This window comes from Odocoileus virginianus, unplaced genomic scaffold, assembly GCF_023699985.2.
Source record: "Odocoileus virginianus isolate 20LAN1187 ecotype Illinois unplaced genomic scaffold, Ovbor_1.2 Unplaced_Contig_12, whole genome shotgun sequence".
NCBI classification, from domain to species: domain Eukaryota; kingdom Metazoa; phylum Chordata; class Mammalia; order Artiodactyla; family Cervidae; genus Odocoileus; species Odocoileus virginianus.
In genome coordinates, this window is record NW_027224329.1 from 2,101,763 (window position 1) to 2,121,041 (window position 19,279).

Sequence of the window (19,279 nt, forward strand, 5' to 3'; positions counted from 1 at the left end):
GCAGGAAAATACGTGTTAGGAAACACACCCAGAGCAAATTCCCACACATCCTATTTGCCTTTCCATTCAGTGAATAGTGTAGCTACAATGCAGAGCTGTCTTGTAATCAAAGTGTTCCATCTACACATTGTAAAAGGACTATTTCCCTCTGAGGCTGGTTCTTTACAAGCGGTAGACTCAAGAGTTATTCACAGCTTCCTACAATACAGGAAGGAATTACAAATTTTTTAGCATGTTATTTAAACCAGGGGTCCCCAACCTCCAGGATCTAATGTCTGATGATCTGAGGTGGAGCTGATGTAATAATAATAGAAATAAAGTGCACAATAAATGTAATGCACGCGGATCATCCTTAAACCATCCCCTTCCCCCCGCTCCATGGGAAAATTGTCTCTCGTGAAACCAGTCTCTGGTACCAAAAAGGTTGGGGACCGCTGCTTTAAACAGACGCTGCCAAGATACACATGATTTTAGCAAAAGAATTAGAAAGTAGGTACTCTCTCCGTTTTGCCAACTCACCTACCAAAAGGACTCTGGACAAAGTACCTTTCTCTACAGCTAAATTTCATAATAACCACTTTGCTTCTGTCATACTAATAGTCATGAGGTGGGAATTTAGTTTTCACTTGGTAAAACCTTAGAACATAAAATATCTTATACCACTTCTACAGGTTACTCAACTGGTGGTTTCTCACCCCACCCCACCCCCCACGCCCCAGATTTCCTACAGTCCTAAGAAAAGGATTCTTCTGCTGAGTTTAAAGAATCAAAAAGCCTGATTATTCTACAGTAGGCTAACTTATTTTCCCAAGTATCAGTAAAAGCAAAGCAAGGATGGGAAGCCCCAGGATGAAGCAACTAGCACACTGTGTGTGTGTGTGTCAGTGTTGTGGTCCTGCTGGGGGTGGCAAGACAAAGGGAGCGAGGACCTCAATCCTTGTAAAGCTCAAGCAACTAAAAAAAGCTTTCATTCTACAAGAGCACTCGAATTTCAGGCAGCACTTTTTGAGTGAAAAATAGGCAACCAGGTCAAATGTCTGCTCTTTCCAGGCTGGCTACTGGAATGAATATGAAAGGTTTGTGCCTTTCTCGGATCAGCAGATCAGCAATGACAGTGCATCTGCAGAGAACCGGACCATAGTCGTCACTACCATTCTGGTAAGTGTGGAGAACCAGGTGGGCTTTCTGTACAAGACTTCTATTTTCTGAAAAGCAGTATTCAGCCAAGAGGAAAGACCTCAAGTTCAAACAGTGGAAACTTTCAACATGTCAACTTAGGAACCTTTTGAAATATCTTGCCATGATGACGAAAGAATATCATTTTTAAAAAGACTAAGAATAGGGAATTTACAACAGTCTTAGATGTCATTATCCTCTTAAAAAAGGGCTTCCTAGGTGGCTCAGTGGTAAAGAATCTGCCTGCCAATGCAGGAGACTCTGGGGTTTGATTCCTGGGTTGGGAAGATTCCCTGGAGAAGGAAATGGCAACCCACTCCAGTATTCTTGCCTGGGAAATCCCATGGACAGAGGAACCTGGTGGGCTACAGTCCATAGAGTTGCAAAGAGTCAGATATGACTTAGCAACTAAACAATAATAATCCTCTTAAATACCCTATACCATGGACTGATGCTTCATTTAGACCTGAAATTGGATACTTCATTGTGCGGGAGACAAAAGGAAAGAGTAGGTCAGAGCTCTAATATTAGGCTTGTCACTAACCTGAGTTTAACTGTACAAATCACAACTTCTCTGAGCCTCAAGTTGTATTATTTTTTAACTTGTGGAATAGGAATAATAATAGTCTCCTACTCATGTCATAAGATGTTTCAAGGCAATAGTCACCGTGTAAAGCCTTTCTGAAAAATTTAAAGCACTATTGAGATTTGAAATAATATTTTCATTTATTTTGAAATGTTTTTCTAAAAATGTTTCATTTCTGAATGAAGTCCAAACCCAGATTGAAAATGAGTATTCCAATAGGTCTGAAATTGTGATTAACTGAATGGCGATTCAGCTAAAGTTTACCTTTCATTTAAGCATACAAATCAAATACTCACTTTGGGCTAGGTACTGTACTAGGCCCTGAGGATATAAAAATGAATAAGCTACAGACCCTGACCTCACAAAGATCACAGTGCTTCCCTAGGGCTTGCCAGGGCTGGCTGCAGTTCTGACATGGTAAATCCCAAGAAATCAAAGGCAGTTCACCTTCATGTAACTGTGGGAAATACCTCTGTCCAATTTTACTAAATCAAAGACTCTCTAGGTGGAAACTGATTCTTCTCTCAAACCCTCAAAAAGGACTTAAATCCTTCTCTACTTCTTTAAATCATTGATTAAGGACTCCAAGGAATATGTGCCCCTATGAACGGTCGATCGAGGCTCTTCTGCTTATTAAACAAACATTTTTAAAAGCTCTCTTAACACGCCAAACCTCAATAGCCACAGGGAAACAAAACTTCATTATTACACTTATTATCTCTTAGAAAAAGGTATAGGAGTAACCCATTGATCTTTCTTCTGGTCCCAAAGGAATCACCATATGTAATGTATAAGAAGAACCATGAGCAACTGGAAGGAAATGAGTGATATGAAGGTTATTGTGTAGATTTAGCCTATAAAATAGCCAAACATGTAAGGATCAAATACAAATTGTCCATTGTCGGTGATGGGAAATATGGTGCAAGGGATCCGGAGACTAAAATATGGAATGGCATGGTTGGGGAACTCGTCTATGGGGTAAGCTTTTTCCACTCTGGTTTCATTTACTTCTATGCATTCCAACTAACCAAGATAGATAAATTTAATTTTCAAGTGCAATGCTTATCCAATTGTATCATCTTCATATGGCCTGTACACAAAACATTTCATTCTACAGTTGAATTCTGTAAAGATAGCTTGTCAATAGCATCCTTTGGGTGACAGGTTTATTTTACTAAAAGGAAAGAAGAATTGGGGAACTTTATTTGGCAACATTAAGTACAGCCTTCCCTCTACTGAATATCTGTGCCTTGTGTGTTTCCTGTCTCAGGCAGCAGAAATCACCACCCACTTAGTTGCCTAAACAAGCAGATTATCTTTCCTCATTACTCCCCTCATATCCAGCCAGTCACCATGTCCTTTCTTTTCTACTCTTCTGGCTGTCAAATCCAGATACACTTCCCAGTCCCATCGTCATCATCTTAGTTATGGTTCATACCATTTGACAGTCTTTACTTGGCTTGCCTGCCTCTGCTCTTACCCTGGCCAATCAAATCTGCATTATTGTGACTTCTCACTTTAGAAATCAGGAGAAAATTCAAATTCCTTAGCATGGCAAAGAAGGCACTTTGTCTCCCGGCCCCCACCTACCTCTCTGGCTTCACCTGGTCCTCTTCCTCCTTCACACTCAATCTCCCAGCTATAGCAAAATATGCATTGTTCCCTGAAGGCAGGCATGGGAGTACCTTCACCTCTCTTCAGCTGGCCACTGCCACCTCCAGTTCTTCAGAATTCAAAGATGTCAACACTTTCAGGAAGGCTTCCCTAATCCCACTTACCCATCTTCAGTATGGTTAGCTGCCCCTGCTTTTTGCTTCTTTATAGTACTGGGCTTCCCAGGTGACGCTAGTGGTAAAGAACCTGCCTGCAATGCAGGAGACATAAGAGATGTGGGTTCGATCCCTGGGTTGGGAAGATCCCCTGGAGGAGGGCATGACAACCCACTCCAGTATTCTTGCCTGGAGAATCCCATAGATGGAGGAGCCTGGCAGGCTATACAGTCCATAGGGTCGCAAAGAGTCAGACACGACGGAAGCGACTTAGAACACATAGAACTTTTGAATCTGTATTATGAGTTCAGCTGTCCCAACTAGAGTATGAACTCCTTGAAGACAGAAGCCATATCTGGTTCATTTCAATATCCCATGGCCTGACACATAGTGGAAGTCCAATGAATATGTTACGAATGAATTCATGAATGAACAAAATGGCTCTGGCAAGGGCTTGCCCATGGGTGAAGTACAGAAGAATTATATTGTTAGGGCTTTTTAAAGGAGGTGCAGTAGTATTTTCAGAGTTTCTCCAGGGCTTAACTTGAAAGGGTCTCTGATTGGGAATGACAGATCTTGGGCCACTCAGTGAGGCATGTGGAAATAAGTGAAACTGGGCGTAAGAACCACCCACTGGATGACCTCGTCACTAGAAAACCAAGCCAAGTGCTGCCAGTGGTTTAGTTCTAATAGACAATGATTACTTGCAATGACCAGTCCCTGTCTAGACAACAGGTTTGGGGAAGCAGAGGAATTTAGGGGGTAGACATTTGAGAAGAATCTGGCAAGAAGCAAATGTACAAGTGAGCTATTGGACTGAGGTTTAGGGTAAGGACTCCATCACTAGAGACAGAAATCAGCAACAATAATCAGGTGTAGTTCTCCAAGTGGAGGATAGTACCGGGGTCACTAAGTTTTTGGAACAGGTCCTTAGGAACAAGTGCAAAGGCCAAAGCTCATTTCTAAAAATAAGGGCCCAAAAAGGGAATTAAGGCTTAAAGTGAGATTGGACCTCAAGCAACATAACTAGGGCACCATCCTCCAGTCAGACTAGCTGCAAGGCAATTTGAACCTTAGCCCCCCCCCCCCCCCCCCAGCTGGGAGGACTGGAGCCAATTGTCTCTGGTCTTGGGTCCAGGCTGGTCCTGGGAACTGGGGCAGGGCTGAACTGCAGATAAGATGCAAGCGAACCCAGAGGAATCGGGTGGAGAGGGAGGTGGGAGGGGGGATTGGGATGGGGAACACATGTAAATCCATGGCTAATTCATGTCAATGTATGGCAAAAACCACTACAATATTGTAAAGTAATTAGCCTCCAACTAATAAAAATAAATAAAAAAAAAAGATGCAAGTGAATCCAGTTATGAGAAAGAAGAACTTCTAAGGCCTACGAGGAAGGCACAGAGCACTCGTTAGGCTTCCTGAAGACCCTGAGAAGGAAACCCTGAACCATCTCTTCTTACTTTACAAGTTGGTGATCAAGTCTTCTGTTTCCTGCCCCTCATCTGCCCAACACTCAGGCTCCAAGAGGACCTGTCTTGCTCACACCTCTCCCCTGCTCCTTAGCACATTACCTAGTACATAAGAGATGCTCAGTTTTTGCTTTAATGAATCACTGCCTGGCATGTATTAATGCCCAATCAATATTCACTAAATGGAGTTCATGGTGAGAGGTAAACCTATAACAGTTTTATCATTATTATCAGCTACCATTTGTTCCATATTTACTGACCGCCAAACGTTGTGCCAAATGCTTTACGAGCATTATGTAACTTAATCCTCAAAATATTATTGACATCATTCTACAGATGAAACAAATTGAAGCCAAGACAAAACAGCTTGTACTGACACAGTGATTTGAACCAAGGTCTCTGACTATGAAGTTTGTGTTCTTTAAGCATCACCCTCTACTGCATAACAGTCAACATGTTGCAGACTCATTCCATCCTAAAAGATAGTTGAAAGGTATTGCAGAGGCCCTCGGTTCCTTAGCCATTCTCAAGGGTGAGAGTGTTTGGCCACAGAAGCCTGGCAATGAATTTAGGGTCTGTTTCTACTAGGGCAGGGTAACTGGCATGGACTCTACCAGCCCATCAGGGCTCAGTTGCCAGAGCTCTCTACTGTCTCAATAGAAAGCCCGTCCTGCACTGTAAATAGCTCAGTGCCCTCCCGGCATTGTACAGGACATTTAACACAGCGATGTGGAGCAAGGCTGATCTCCTGACATTGTTCAAAGACCAGTTTTTCCATGCACTTTGCTTTCTCCTCAGACGTGTGCTCTCTACTGCACCCATTTAATCTCCACATTCTCTTCCTCTTTCCAATTTGTGTATGTGTGAGTGAGGAAGCTTGAGAATTAGTGAGTCCCTCATTGGTTTAGTAATTCAGGAACCAGCTCTCGACTGCTGACTAGGTAAAAAATTCTCCTGGAGGAGCCTACCCATGTTTTTTTCATCTAGTGCTTTCTACTCAAGATAAAAGCAAGAGCCAGGGAAGGCTCTTAAGAAATGTCTTCCTCCATCCCCTAACCTAGAACAAGTGTCTGGTGCTTCCTGGGATTATAACACAAGGTGACTCCCAGGAACTGACTGCAGACCAACCTATATATAAGTGGACTGCCAAGTTCCACTTTCCTCTAAGGCGTGTGGCTATGAAAAATGGATGTTCTTCTCATGCTTAGAGTGAAAGCTATCAGTGAGAGAGGGTGACTTAAGCTGAGTATGTCTTCCCCTTCATTTAGAAGTTTTCATCTTTCAGCCTTGAGAAGTTTACAACTTCTTGATCAATGATAGAAATGGAGACAAGTGAAAACAGGCACTCATTTCTGGCAGGCCTGGTCTCTTACAGTTTGTAAGTTGCTTAAGAAAAAGAATGACAGAAACATACACACCCCTCCTCGGTGACTTCCCTAAGTGCCTAATAAGCAAAAGGATGGAGAACGTGGAAGTATTCCTTGAAATAACACAAAACTACACAGATAGACACTGCTTTATCTTTAGGGCATTTTCTCTTAGACTTTTAGTATGACAAACAGATCAGAGTAGGAAAAAAAAATGAAGAAAGGCGAGATGAAAAAAAGCTTTGCAAAGGAGATTTCAGTATCTGCCATGAAGTTCAAGAAAGAGTCAAAATGAATTAAACTTGTTAAAGAAGAAAGAGGCCAATCAGCCTCTTTTTGGATGAATCTTAAGTGGTTTTTTTCCCACTCTAAGGAAAATCAAGTCAAGGTTGATGTTTGGGCCACCCTGTATCACTAAGAAGGCTATTTTTGAAACAAGCGTCAGTAGGACACAATGTGCCCCCATTATATAAGCTCTTCAGAACATTATGGACTTGAAACTCTCCTCCTGCTTTTAGAAGTTTTGATTTTGAGCTGGATGTCTGTAACATCACCACATGGCAATTGTCCCCAGCTCAATTGTGGCCTATAGACTGCAAGTTTGCATGGCTCCCAAATAGCATGTGTTGCTAGCAGGGCTCTTAGATATCCTTTAGCCTACTTTCTCATTCATTTTACACAGAAATGTGGACACCAGCCAGGACTGAACATTAGAACTGCCCATTGGATAAACCAGGAAACCAAGGCCTGATATAGGACAGGAATGACAGGAATAGTGGGGAATGTGATGAGGTCACAAAACCACACAGCATGGCAGAGCTTACACTGTAACTCAGGTTTCATGACTCGTGGTCCAGTGCTGTCCACTGAATCATACTGACTCAGTTTACTAAGTGTGCCTGCTTATGGCAAGATAATCCCACCTGCCTTCAAGGGGCTTACAATCTAGGTGGATTATGAGCTTTTCCATCTGAGATACTCATCCTGTTTATCTGCAGCCACCAGGATAATGTAATACACACCTCTACTTATCACTTGAAATACTTGAAAGCCCAGGTAGGCAGCTGAGGGTTTCTGCCCTTTGAGAGGAGATATGCTCTAATACAAAAAGAGAGTCAGGATAAGGGCTGGAAGGAAATTGAGGTCCTAACTGACAAAATGACACATCCCAATGGGCAGCTGCCATGTTCCTTATGTTCCCAGCACTTAAAAACTAAGGAAAGGAAAGGCCAGACAAAATACTGCTCCTATTGGCACCTCTGGCTTACAAGAGAGCAGAGAGCGCTTGGGGATGGAGATGGGGTGGACAACAGGTGATTCCAGGTCACTTCCCCTGAGGATCGTCAGACTCCTTCACCCTCCCAGGACGAATGGCAATTTTATAGATGCTGTTCACACTGACATTTCTCTCCCTAGGAGAAATTATCTCTGAGGTTGTCACTATCCTAAGATAGATTCATTTTCCATTAAGAAAGACAGAAAGTCGATCTGTCCTTCCAGCTAAAAGGCAGAGAAGCAAGGGTGAAGTAACACATGCCAAGTATTCTCTTCTATTCTTCAGGTGATTACACCAGGCTTTGGCAGGAGGGCTGATGGTTTGATCAAAGCCCCCCTATCCTTCAGATGAGGCCTGTGAACTCGAGGAAGGAGCACTAATGATGCATGGAAGTGTGCCATTCTGTGCAGATGGGGTGGGGAAATATTTCCAACCAAATTTAGTCTCATGTGGCCTTTGCCCAGCTCCAGGGACACTCCTTTATCTTCACTTTGTTTTTAACCCTCTGAGATCCTCAAGGACAAGGAGCCCCAACCAGGAGATCCAGATCGGGACATCTGTTCTGGATAAAGAAACGAGGAGATCCTGTTGTGACCCTGCTTGTTGTTGCCGAGATTTAAATAGACCTCATCCTTTTCTCCAGATCCCAACAACTGCAGACAGTAAATATCCCATTGAGTACAGTCAATACAGCCATTTCAGTCCTGGCCCCCAACAGGCAGCAATTATATTTCTATTGTTTAGCTTGATTCTGTCCCCCTCCTTTCTCTGACACATTTAAACTTTCCAAACAACCTGTCTGCCAAAGACTAGAACCTCACGGCTGATACAAGGATGAGGGGCCAGGTCACATCTGCCTCTTCTCAGTGATGTATGATATCTTATGTACCACACGCCAATGCATCGCCTACCTTGCCCCTCTCATCTCACTCCCCTTCTCAGTGATGTATGATATCTTATGTACCACACGCCAATGCATCGCCTACCCTGCCCCTCTCATCTCACTCCCCTTCTTGCTTTCAGCAAATGCTTTAAAAGCTGACAAGCCCCTGCTTATGCATCGTCTCCAGGTGTGTCACAAGTTTTGTATCAGATCTTCAGATGATTAAGCTATAACATAAGCCTTTCAGCTAAAAAAAATGTTTTAAATGACATTTAAACCAAGTGTCATTTCTGTCTTCAACCTGTCAGACTCTTAAATGCATCATCTGCCATATGTATATGAGTTTGTTAGGTTTTAAGTTTTATGAAATTTATGACTTTGGCAACCCACCTATGAAAAGGATTATAAATCCCCTCAAGCTAAATCCCCTCCAATAATGCAGTTGCTCTGGGTTTGCCACTGGTGAGTAAAAAACAAAATCAAACCTAATTTGGTATGTTTACTGAGCCCACACAGCTACTCGTAAGCCGCTTGATTAAAATCCTTTAAGTAGCCAAGACGCAAGCAAGCTCTCACTCTGAGCCCTTTCCATTGGCTGGTTTTTGTCCATCAGCCGGAGCTCTCTCACACCACCTGCTTACCCAGCTAGGTTTCTGAAAATGGCCTGCTGACTGCCGTTACTAGCACAGGCAGAGGCTTGAGGACAAAAGGATGCTGGACTGGTTCAGCACACCCCAAGTGAGGTGTTGGAGTGGCCAAAAAGTCCATACTTTCATAAGTTCTTATGGGAAACCTGAACTTTTTTGGCCAACTCAATACTTCACTACTGTGTCCAAATTTCAGGGGCTCCCTAGCCCCATTGAATTATTAACACTCTCCCAGTCACAGCTGGGTTTCCTAAGGAACAGAGACCAGGAAAGCAATACTATTCAGGGAGTTGCCTTTTTCGCTTTTTCATTCATGATAGCCTCCTAAATCTTTAAGTTGCCTTGAAAATGGCTTTGCCACTCATATGCATGTCCCAGGAGAGCTGAATGGGTCTTTTCTGACACTAGCTGGTTACCTGCTTCTCCCCATTTCCTGTATTCAGCATGTTGATTGCTCCGCAGACATGCCAAGCAGGCCTGGAGCTCTGAAGCAAGCAGCCATCACAAGAGTCTTTTCATATGGAGTAAGGGAGACAGGGGTCAAGGGCTTCTCCAGGGCTGGCCATGAGCCGATAGGATGGTCCTGCTGCTGAGTTGTTCTCACCAAGCATACAAGACATGGGAGGGTTTGCTGGGTCTCCCACCAAGTAGGTTGTCCTGAGGCTTCATCAGCAGCTCCCTTCTCTACTGGTTAAGCTTTCTTCCACATGCTTTGCTTGCCCCTTGTCTATTACTATTTCTGCCTGTAAAGGCCTTTTCCTTTAATATTATTTTTTTTTTTGTTTTTGGCTGTGTTGGGTCTTAGTTGTGGCATGCAGGGTCTTCACTGTGGTGCATGGGCTTCTCTCCAGAGCATGTGGCCTCAGTAGTCACATCACATGGGCTTAGCTACCCCTTCACGTGTGAGATCTTAGTTCCCTGACCAGAAATCGAACCCACGTCCCCTGCATTAGAAGGTCGATTCTTAACCACTGGACCACTAGGGAAGTCCCTGTATAGGTCTTTTGTAAGGTTCAGCATGGTTAATCCTCATTTTGAAGCCACGTCGCCCACATCAGTGAGGCTTAACTGAGCACAGATTTAATATTGTTCTTGGTTGAAGAAGCATCCTCAAAAAATAAACAAATAAACTCTGCTACCTCTGAAAAGGCTCCTTAGAAATAAACAATTCAGTAAAGGTAGAAAAGCCAGGCTGAAGAGAAAAGGCAAGTGCCTGAGGGGAGCAGGTTCTTCCTGTGGTCTCATGTGACTTCAAAAGTGTGTGTGTGTGTGTGTGTGTGTGTCCTCAGTCATGCCTGACTCTCTGAGACCGCATGGACCATAGTGCACCAGTCTCCTCTCTCTGTCCATGGGATTTCCCAGGCAAGAATACTGGAGTGGGTTGCCATATCCTCCTCCAAGGGATCTTCCCCACCAAGGGATCGAACCCACGTCAACTTCAAAAGTACTTCAAACTAAAAATGACTTTCTTTGGAAATCTGTTCTTTCTGCTGCACATTCCTGGGAACCAGACAAGAAGCCCCACTTTATCTAGCCTTATCTTGTTGTCTTTTAGCTGTGCTTATCATCTAGTGGGTGTTTCAGTTACTGAGTTAGGTTTTGTTCTCTTAAAGGGTGACAAGATTCTCAAAATCCTTTCTTGACCTGCTTGAAAAAGAACCCAATTCCCCTAATTTCAATCCAGAGTGATTTTCTCACAAAAATGTCCCTTAGTTCTTCCTTTCAAAACAACAACAAAAAAAATGGCCATTTCTCTTAGAACTATCCAGGATTTTGACTTTAAAGATCAAAAACTAGTTAAATGAAATAATTAAATCAAATGAGACCAAATAGGATATGATACTAGTGGGGCATTTGCATGTTCTTAGCAGGAGGTAGAAATACATTGGCAGGAATAGAAGGTGGTTTTAGCTGTAAATTCTCTTGGCATGAGAAAGCTCTTTCCAGGCCAAAAATTCCCACTAGCTTTCTAGCCAATACTATCCTCTTCAGTTGCTTTTGTTTCTATGACTGGTTTGGCCCCAGGCAGAAACAGTGAAATAGATAAAAATCTGTGTTTGGCTCTCCTCCAGTTAGAAATGTGGAACTGGTGATTCAGGAGTTAGCTGCAATGAGGGACGAGTTGAAGCCATGGGCAATTATACTGAAGGAAGAAAGGGAAGAACAGAACCTTAAAAGAGTCTTGCTTATTCCACAAACCTTCATTAATTATCTCCCAAGCCAGGGCCTATGATAGACTCTAGGGGCACAAAGGTACACTCTGATTGAGAGAGAACTAGGAAGAAAAGAGAGAAAATGAATTTTCAGGAAGGTAGGAAGAGAACTCATAGTCTTCAGTATCAGAGAGTCAAGAGGGTCAACAGTGCCAAAGACCAGTGGTGTCATATGAATCGTTTGCAGAAAGGTCTTTGAGTTTAGTTACCAAGTATATAGTTCAAGAAGTAATTTCACTAAATTAGGGGGCTGAGGGGTGGTGGAAGTTCAAGCACAGGTGTTTAATAAGGGAAACTGTTAAAATCAAGAGATAGTAAAGGTGACCTTTTCAAGAAGTTTGGTGGTAACAGGGAGTGATGTCATATGGTTAAAAGGGAAGTAGGATCAAAATAAGTGGTTTTTGTTTCCTTTCTTTGGCCAGTAAACAGAATTACCTGAGTATGATGTAATCGTTAAGTGAATAGGATCTGTCAATGGTTTTCAAATTACATCAAGCATTAGGATCACCTGGAAGGCCACCTGAGGCCCTGCCCTCCCACCCACCTACCCAGGTCTCTTGTGTCATAAACATAGGGTGGGGCCTGAGAATTTTATATCTACCAAGTTCCCAAGTGACTCAGATGCGGCTAGTCTGGGGCATCAAACATTGAAAACCACTGGAGTAGATTGAGAAGGAAAAAATAGTAAAAGAGAATAAACAGAGCTGAGTTTTAAGAGAGAGAAGAGTATGAGATGCAAGGAAGAAGTTGATTAAATCTTAGAAAGAAAGTTTATTTCTTGTGTGATGGGGATGAGAGAAGGGATGGAAAAAGATACAACAATAGGTCGAGGAGGAGAAGAAAGACACTGAGGTGATAGAACTTGTATCAGATGGCTTCCATCTTCTCCGTAAAGGAAGAGGCAAGATCATCCACAGAGAAGGCAGGACTGGTAAGGATTAGGGACTGGGAAATGTGTGGAATAAGCATCATTCACAGACTTAAAGAAGAATCACCATTAAAATGATAGACAATGGATTTAACTTTAGAAATGTTGAGTTTGAGATGGTACTCAGCCGTCAAGGTTAGTTTGGTCAGCAGGCTATGGGCTTCAGTAAATGCATACATTCTGCAGCAGGTTTTGTCTGTCTTGCTTACTGCTTCACCCCTAGCACCTGGAATAGTGCTTGGTACAGAATAGGCACTCAGATATGCACTGGAATGAACCCAAGAGTCATTGGCTGAGGTTGATTATTGTATGTAAATTAACATATAATACAAATCTGCAAGTATCTCTGCAATTAGAATATTGTGGTGGTTAAAAGAGTGAGTTTTGGCATCTGAAGATCAGAGTTCAATCCCAGCTTCTGAGTGCCTCACTTCCTCCTTCTCTAACATGGGAAGGATCTTGTACCAACCTCAAGGCTGCTACAAGAATTAAATATGCATAAGGGGCTTAGCACAGCGCCTCACACAGAGTAAGCACTGAACCCATGTTAGCTGGCTGTTTATTACTGACTTTCCCCTTCAATTAATTAAGGAGAGTTTCTTAATCAGTTTGAGTCACCATGTGTACATCACAGCAGTAAAACATCATTTTTTAAGATACACCCTGTCTCAGATTTCATCCTTCATCCCCTAAAGGTAGGGATATTAAGGCATAACTATTTAACATAGAAAAAACTATCATCAAAATTGGTGTTTTCACTTTATACCTGATATACCAGTCAAAGCCTTTTCTTAGTTAGAAGCATTTTTCTAACTATGCATGTTAAAGCCTGGCTCCAGACTAAAACCTACTACTGACGTAAGGGAACTATGGTGGAAGACAAATAAGTGTAAAAGTTCTTAGTGCCTGTTTTCATGGGACTAATATAAAAACATTGTCTGCCTTTGCCTGAGCTAATTATGCAGTGTGCTTCTGACACATTTATTTTATTGCTCCAGTACATGTGAGTACTACACTGATATTTATCACTAGAAATGATGACTTATAAATTAATATGTATTCTAATAACTGCTCTGCCCATGCAAAATTCTTTCATGTTTGCATATTTCATAGTCAATAATCAACAGCTTATTTTTTATGCATCTACAATTTCTTTAGGATGTTTTGCAGTGATGAATACAAAAATAGGAGATTGAATTCCTGCCTGTAAAGGACAATGTTTTTATAGATATACTCTCAAACCAATAAGAATAATGGCAAACACTCAAGTATTAAACTGAGTACTATGGTCCTATGTGGCACCCCATGGTGAGGAGGGAGGCACATATAAAAAGTATAGACTATTATGCTTTTCCCACAAGAATTTCCAGTCAGGTAAGGGAAATAAGACATAAGAACATGAATATTAAAATAAGAATATAAAAATGAAACAGTGATATAGAACAGGATAGTACAAGTTGAGGTGCAAAGTAGCAAAAAAAAAATTTAGGAAAAAAAGTGAAATCAAATTGTCCTAAGTCAATATGTCTCAGAGGACAAAGTGTCCTTTCAGTCAAGTATTTTAGGACCCACTGAATGCTACTACTTGTCTGACCAAAGGATTGACAAATCAGTTGGTTGTGGTGACTTAATACTTTATATTTTTACCAAAAAGGTATATTAAGTGGCAAATGACTAATGGAAATATTGTGTCTAATAGTTAAAAAAAAATGTGTGTGTGTTTTTTTCCAGAGGGCTGATATAGCTGTCGCTCCACTCACTATAACGCTGGTCCGTGAAGAAGTCATCGATTTCTCAAAGCCATTTATGAGCCTGGGTATCTCCATCATGATAAAGAAGCCTCAGAAATCCAAGCCAGGCGTATTCTCGTTTCTGGATCCCTTGGCTTATGAAATCTGGATGTGCATTGTCTTTGCTTACATTGGAGTCAGCGTAGTTCTTTTCCTCGTCAGCAGATTCAGCCCTTATGAATGGCACTTGGAAGACAACAATGAGGAACCTCGTGACCCACAAAGCCCTCCTGATCCTCCAAATGAATTTGGAATATTTAACAGTCTTTGGTTTTCCTTGGGTGCCTTTATGCAGCAAGGATGCGATATTTCGCCAAGGTTTGTTTCCATGCCATACCCAATGCCTCCTTGCATTTTATGGCCATGATCCATTCATGTACATCTGGTATTCATTCATCTCAAGTCCAGGTTTCTTTAACGTTCCATCCAATGACAAATTATCATCAAGCCATTTTGTTTGCTTTCATCCATGAAGTGTGTTATCACTGTCGCTTTGAATGTCTTTCATGCATTTCTATGGCATCATCTATTCATACGTATTATAGCAAACATTTGAACTGTGGATAAAGGCAACATTGCCAGCTAATATTGATATTATTCAGATAAAGCTAACTCTAAATCTCGATCGGATCAAACAAGCATGGTTTCCTAATTGAGCTAAAGCATTTTCTCACTTGTCCAGAGACTGAATCTAGAAAAAATTTAAAAGAAGACAGAACTCTTCTTTAAAACTCTACCTTCCCCTTTCAGGGTCCTCCATTTTTCATTTTGCTCTCTGACTGGCTAGAACTATTTCACTGTAGTACCTTATCCAAGTTTAATCACTAAAACTCTAAAACTTCTAAAAGAAAACACAAGAGGAAGTCCGCATGACCCTGGATTGGACAAAGAATTTTCAGAACACAAAAAGCACAATCCACTGTAAGAACTGATAATCTGGACTTCATTAAAATTCAAAACTTTCTGTAATTCAAAAAACATCATTATGAAAAGACAAGCCACAGTGGGACAAAATGTTAGGAAATCACACATGTGATAAGATAAAGGACTTTTACCCAAAATATAGAAAGATCTCTCGCAATTCAATGAAGATAAGCAACCTGAATCTAAAAATGGATGAAAGATTTGAATAGACATTTTCCCAAAGAAGGCATACAAGTGGTTAATAATCTCATGAAAAGATGTTCACCATCATTAGTCAATGGGGAAATACAAATTAAAATCACAGTGAGACACCTCTATATAGCCTCTAGAATGGCTATAATCAAAAAGACAGACAATACTAAGTGGTAACGAGGATATGGAATGACTATAGCTTTCATCCATCAGTAGTGTGAATGCAAAATGCTACAGCCAGACTGTAAAATGGTTTGGCAGTCTCTTATAATTAGACATATACTTAAAATGACACAGCAATTCCATTCTTATTTACCTGAAAGAAAACATATATCCACAAAGACTTACACACAAATGTTCATAGGAACTTGATTTATTATAGCCAAAAGGTAGAAACCCGAATGCCCATCAACAGATGAATGGATAATCAAAATGGTATATCCATGCCACATTTGGAATGCGAAACTATTGAGCAACTAAAAAAAAAAAAAGACTGATACATGCTACTACATGAACCTAGAAAACATGATGCTAAATGAAAGAAGCCAGATGCAAAATGCCACATACCGTATGATTCCATTTCTTGAATTCCATTTATTGACTATCCCATATTACATAGTTTATTTGTCCAGAATAGGCAAATCAATAGAGACAGGAATCACGTTAATGATTTCTGGGGCCTTGGAGGGAGCAGAGAGGGATCAGAATTGGGACCAGAATTAGGGTGAGGCAAGTGAGGCTGAGTACAGCAAGCACAAGGGTCAGATCCAGTCTTTATTTTTAAACTTGCTATTTTTTCATCATGAATTTTTGCATTAATTTTGATATTTTTTTAGTTTTGCAAAAAAATATTGCAGTAAAATACTATTTATCTTGATTAATGAGATTTGGGTACTTCCTTCAATAATGTGGGGGGGGCAAATGCCTCACTTGCCTCAACCTAGTCCCATCCCTATGGAGATTAACCACAAATGGGCTCAAGGGAGCTTTTCAGAGTGATGGAAATGGTCCCAAACTGGATTGTGGCAATGGTTGCACAACTCTAAATCTACTAAATTCATTCATTGCACACTGACATTGGTGGATTTTGTGGTATGCATATTTTATCTCAGTGATGCTATTGAAGATATTGAATGCGAATGTCCTAGACTTCACCCACTTAAAGTGTTGACTCACCTAAACAAATGTGGTGGTGGATTCATAATCAGAAAATATTTTAAGCAAATGTAACATCTATATAATCAGAAAAAAATGAGTTTTTTCTGAAAAAAAAGTTTTAGCTTTGGTAAAATTGAGCATGAATCCAAATACTGACCAGAGTCAATTATACAAACATATTAGTTCAGTTCAGTTTAGTCGCTCAGTCGTGTCCGACTCTTTGCAACCCCATGGACTGCAGCACGCCAGGCCTCCCTGTCCATCACCAACTCCAGGAGTTTACTCAAACTCATGTCCATCGAGTCGGTGATGCCATCCAACCATCTCATCCTCTGTCGTCCCCTTCTCCTCCTGCCTTCAATCTTTCCCAGCATCAGGGTCTTTTCCAATGAGTCAGTTCTTCACATCAGGTGGCCAAAGTATTGGAGTTTCAGCTTCAGCATCAATCCTTCCAATGAATATTCAGGACTGATTTCCTTTAGGATGGACTGGTTGGATCTCCTTGCAGTCCAAGGGACTCTCAAGAGTCTTCTCCAACACCACAGTTCAAAAGCATCAAGTTCTTCAGTGCTCAGTTTTCTTTATAGTCCAACTCTCACATCCATACATGACCACTGGAAAAACCATAGCCTTGACTAGACGGACCTTTGTTGGCAATAGGGATCTTTATTTAAACTAGGACTCAGGAGGTCACCTACCATGTTTTTATACTTCATTTTGAGATTATCCACTTGGAACACAAACGGATTATCCATTTGTTTTTAAGTATTTATGCATATTGCCTTCACTTAAATGAAGTTTCACAGTATAAATCACTAGTGTCCATCTTCAGCAGCTTTTTAATATAACATGTGTAGGTCAAGCCTCATTTGTCTAAGTCATTCTTTTTTGCCACCCTCCATCTGCTTGGTCAGGTTTTCCAAATTATTTCACTCCCTGTTCCTTTTGTGCTTAGAATGTGTGTCATTTTGTGATACCATCTGGGAGTTCATTCTTTCTTGTCTGATTTTTTTTTAATGTTCACTTCAAGAGACAAGGGTTTCTGGATGATCCCATAATTGAATGATTTTAACATGACTGGTAATCTGTGTTGAGGCAATGCTAAAGACTTATTAAGGTTGGAGATTTTATTAGTTTCTATAAGTGAATTTTCAAAACTAAATTTGTGATTGCCCCACTGGAGTGCTGCATATTACTGTGCATACTCAAACCGGACCCTTAAAAGGCCATTTGTTTTTAGAAGTATTTATGCATATTGCCTCATTAAGTAATAACTTAAAGTGATGGCCTAAAAATGACAAGCTGGAAAGATTCTTTATTTTTGTTTTTTTGTAGCAGAATTTTAGCTGTGGCTTTTCTGTGGCACTGAAATATATCAGGTACTTTTTTCAAGGTACAAATTTTATTATTCTGCACTAGACACTGTCCTATAGACCAATGGTTTTCAAAATGTTTTGAGCATGGCCTTCAGTCAGAAATAAATTTTCCAACACAACTCATAAACATATATGCACATAACACAAGTTTCACCAGACATTACCCTTACAGTGTCCCATACACTCTGATATTCACAATTGTTTTTTTTTTTTCTGAATATTGGTTGCAACTCAACCTGGCAATGGGGCACACAGCCTAGGGAATAACACTGGTCTAGAGTAACAAGTACCCACTCCAGTGTTCTTGCCTGGAGAATCCCAGGGACGGGGGAGCCTGGTGGGCTGCCATCTATGGGGTCGCATGGAGTCAGACACGACTGAAGCGACTTAGCAGCAGCAGCAGAATAACAAGTATTATCCTTACTGTTCTTTTGAGAAATAAATTATTACCTTTAAAAAAACTCTAAATTTTCTACCATATGAGTACTCCCTCCTTCAATACTGTCTTTTATGTCCTTCAAAAGAAATTATATCTTTAAATCTCTTGATAATATGTTATACTTGTTAGCATACTTATTACATACAAGTAAGGAGGGAACGTGTTTCTCCTTGTCTTGAGAATACTATTGGTTATATATTTGTGCTCAACTGTATAGCAGCAAACCACACTGTAAGGTGCTTTTTTATTAACTGATTTAGAAACTGATTTAGAAATCACATAGTTGCACTCTAAGATTGGTGGTTGCCTTCAGCTGCAAATGCCAGCATGATACTTTATTTCTGTTTAGTGGCCATACCTGGAATGCAAACTTTCCAGCAAGCCCAGAGTGTGAGCATGCATTGTACACTCTGACTTTTCTCAAATTTGAAGCAATTCAAGGCATTATAAGAGACCACATTTTAAAATAGAATTATCAAATATCATAGCAAGAGGAAATCTCAGAGATAAATTAATCCAACTGCTTCTGTTTACTGAGGGCCCAGGAACAACAACCTTCTCTGAGTTCCCTCTGCATCTGGGCACTTTACCTGTATTATAATATGAATTCTAATCCTTAAAGCACTACCACGAGGTGGGCATTATACTTATTTTTCAGGTGCAGTTGATGCTCAGGTGAAACAATTTGCCTAGCCCTGCAAATAATGACAAAGCCAGTATTCAAACCCAACTCTAGTTCTAAAACTCATGCTCTTTCCACTTCATACTGCTTTTCTCACATAATGACAAAGGAATAGTGCCTGGAGAGATAATGTCATGGAAGCCAAGGTCATAGGGTTTCTAAGAGCCAGCAAGCAGTACAGTTATTTCCACTACCACACACTGCCTCCCACTATCGACCTAATGGTACACTGTTTGTTCCATTCTTTCCCTCATGCTCAGCCCCAAGAGCTGTTTTCCAGGGGAAAAAAAACAGCTGGCTGTTAAAGAAAGTAGGCAGTGAGCATTTAAGAATGATACTGAACATGTGTTCACTCAAAGTAAAAGACGGGGAAATCAGCAATGAGACATCACCAGGAAAAC

General features: G+C 41.0%; 1 protein-coding gene across 1 annotated transcript in view; it reads left to right on the forward strand.

The window, feature by feature from the left end:
- The window catches only part of GRIA3 (glutamate ionotropic receptor AMPA type subunit 3), a 292,117-nt gene that overhangs the window by 203,944 nt on the left and 68,894 nt on the right, over positions 1-19,279 (forward strand). The window contains 3 exon segments of the mRNA XM_070464057.1: positions 1,051-1,158; positions 2,534-2,740; positions 14,049-14,425. Of these exon segments, the coding sequence (XP_070320158.1) occupies positions 1,051-1,158; positions 2,534-2,740; positions 14,049-14,425 (692 nt within the window).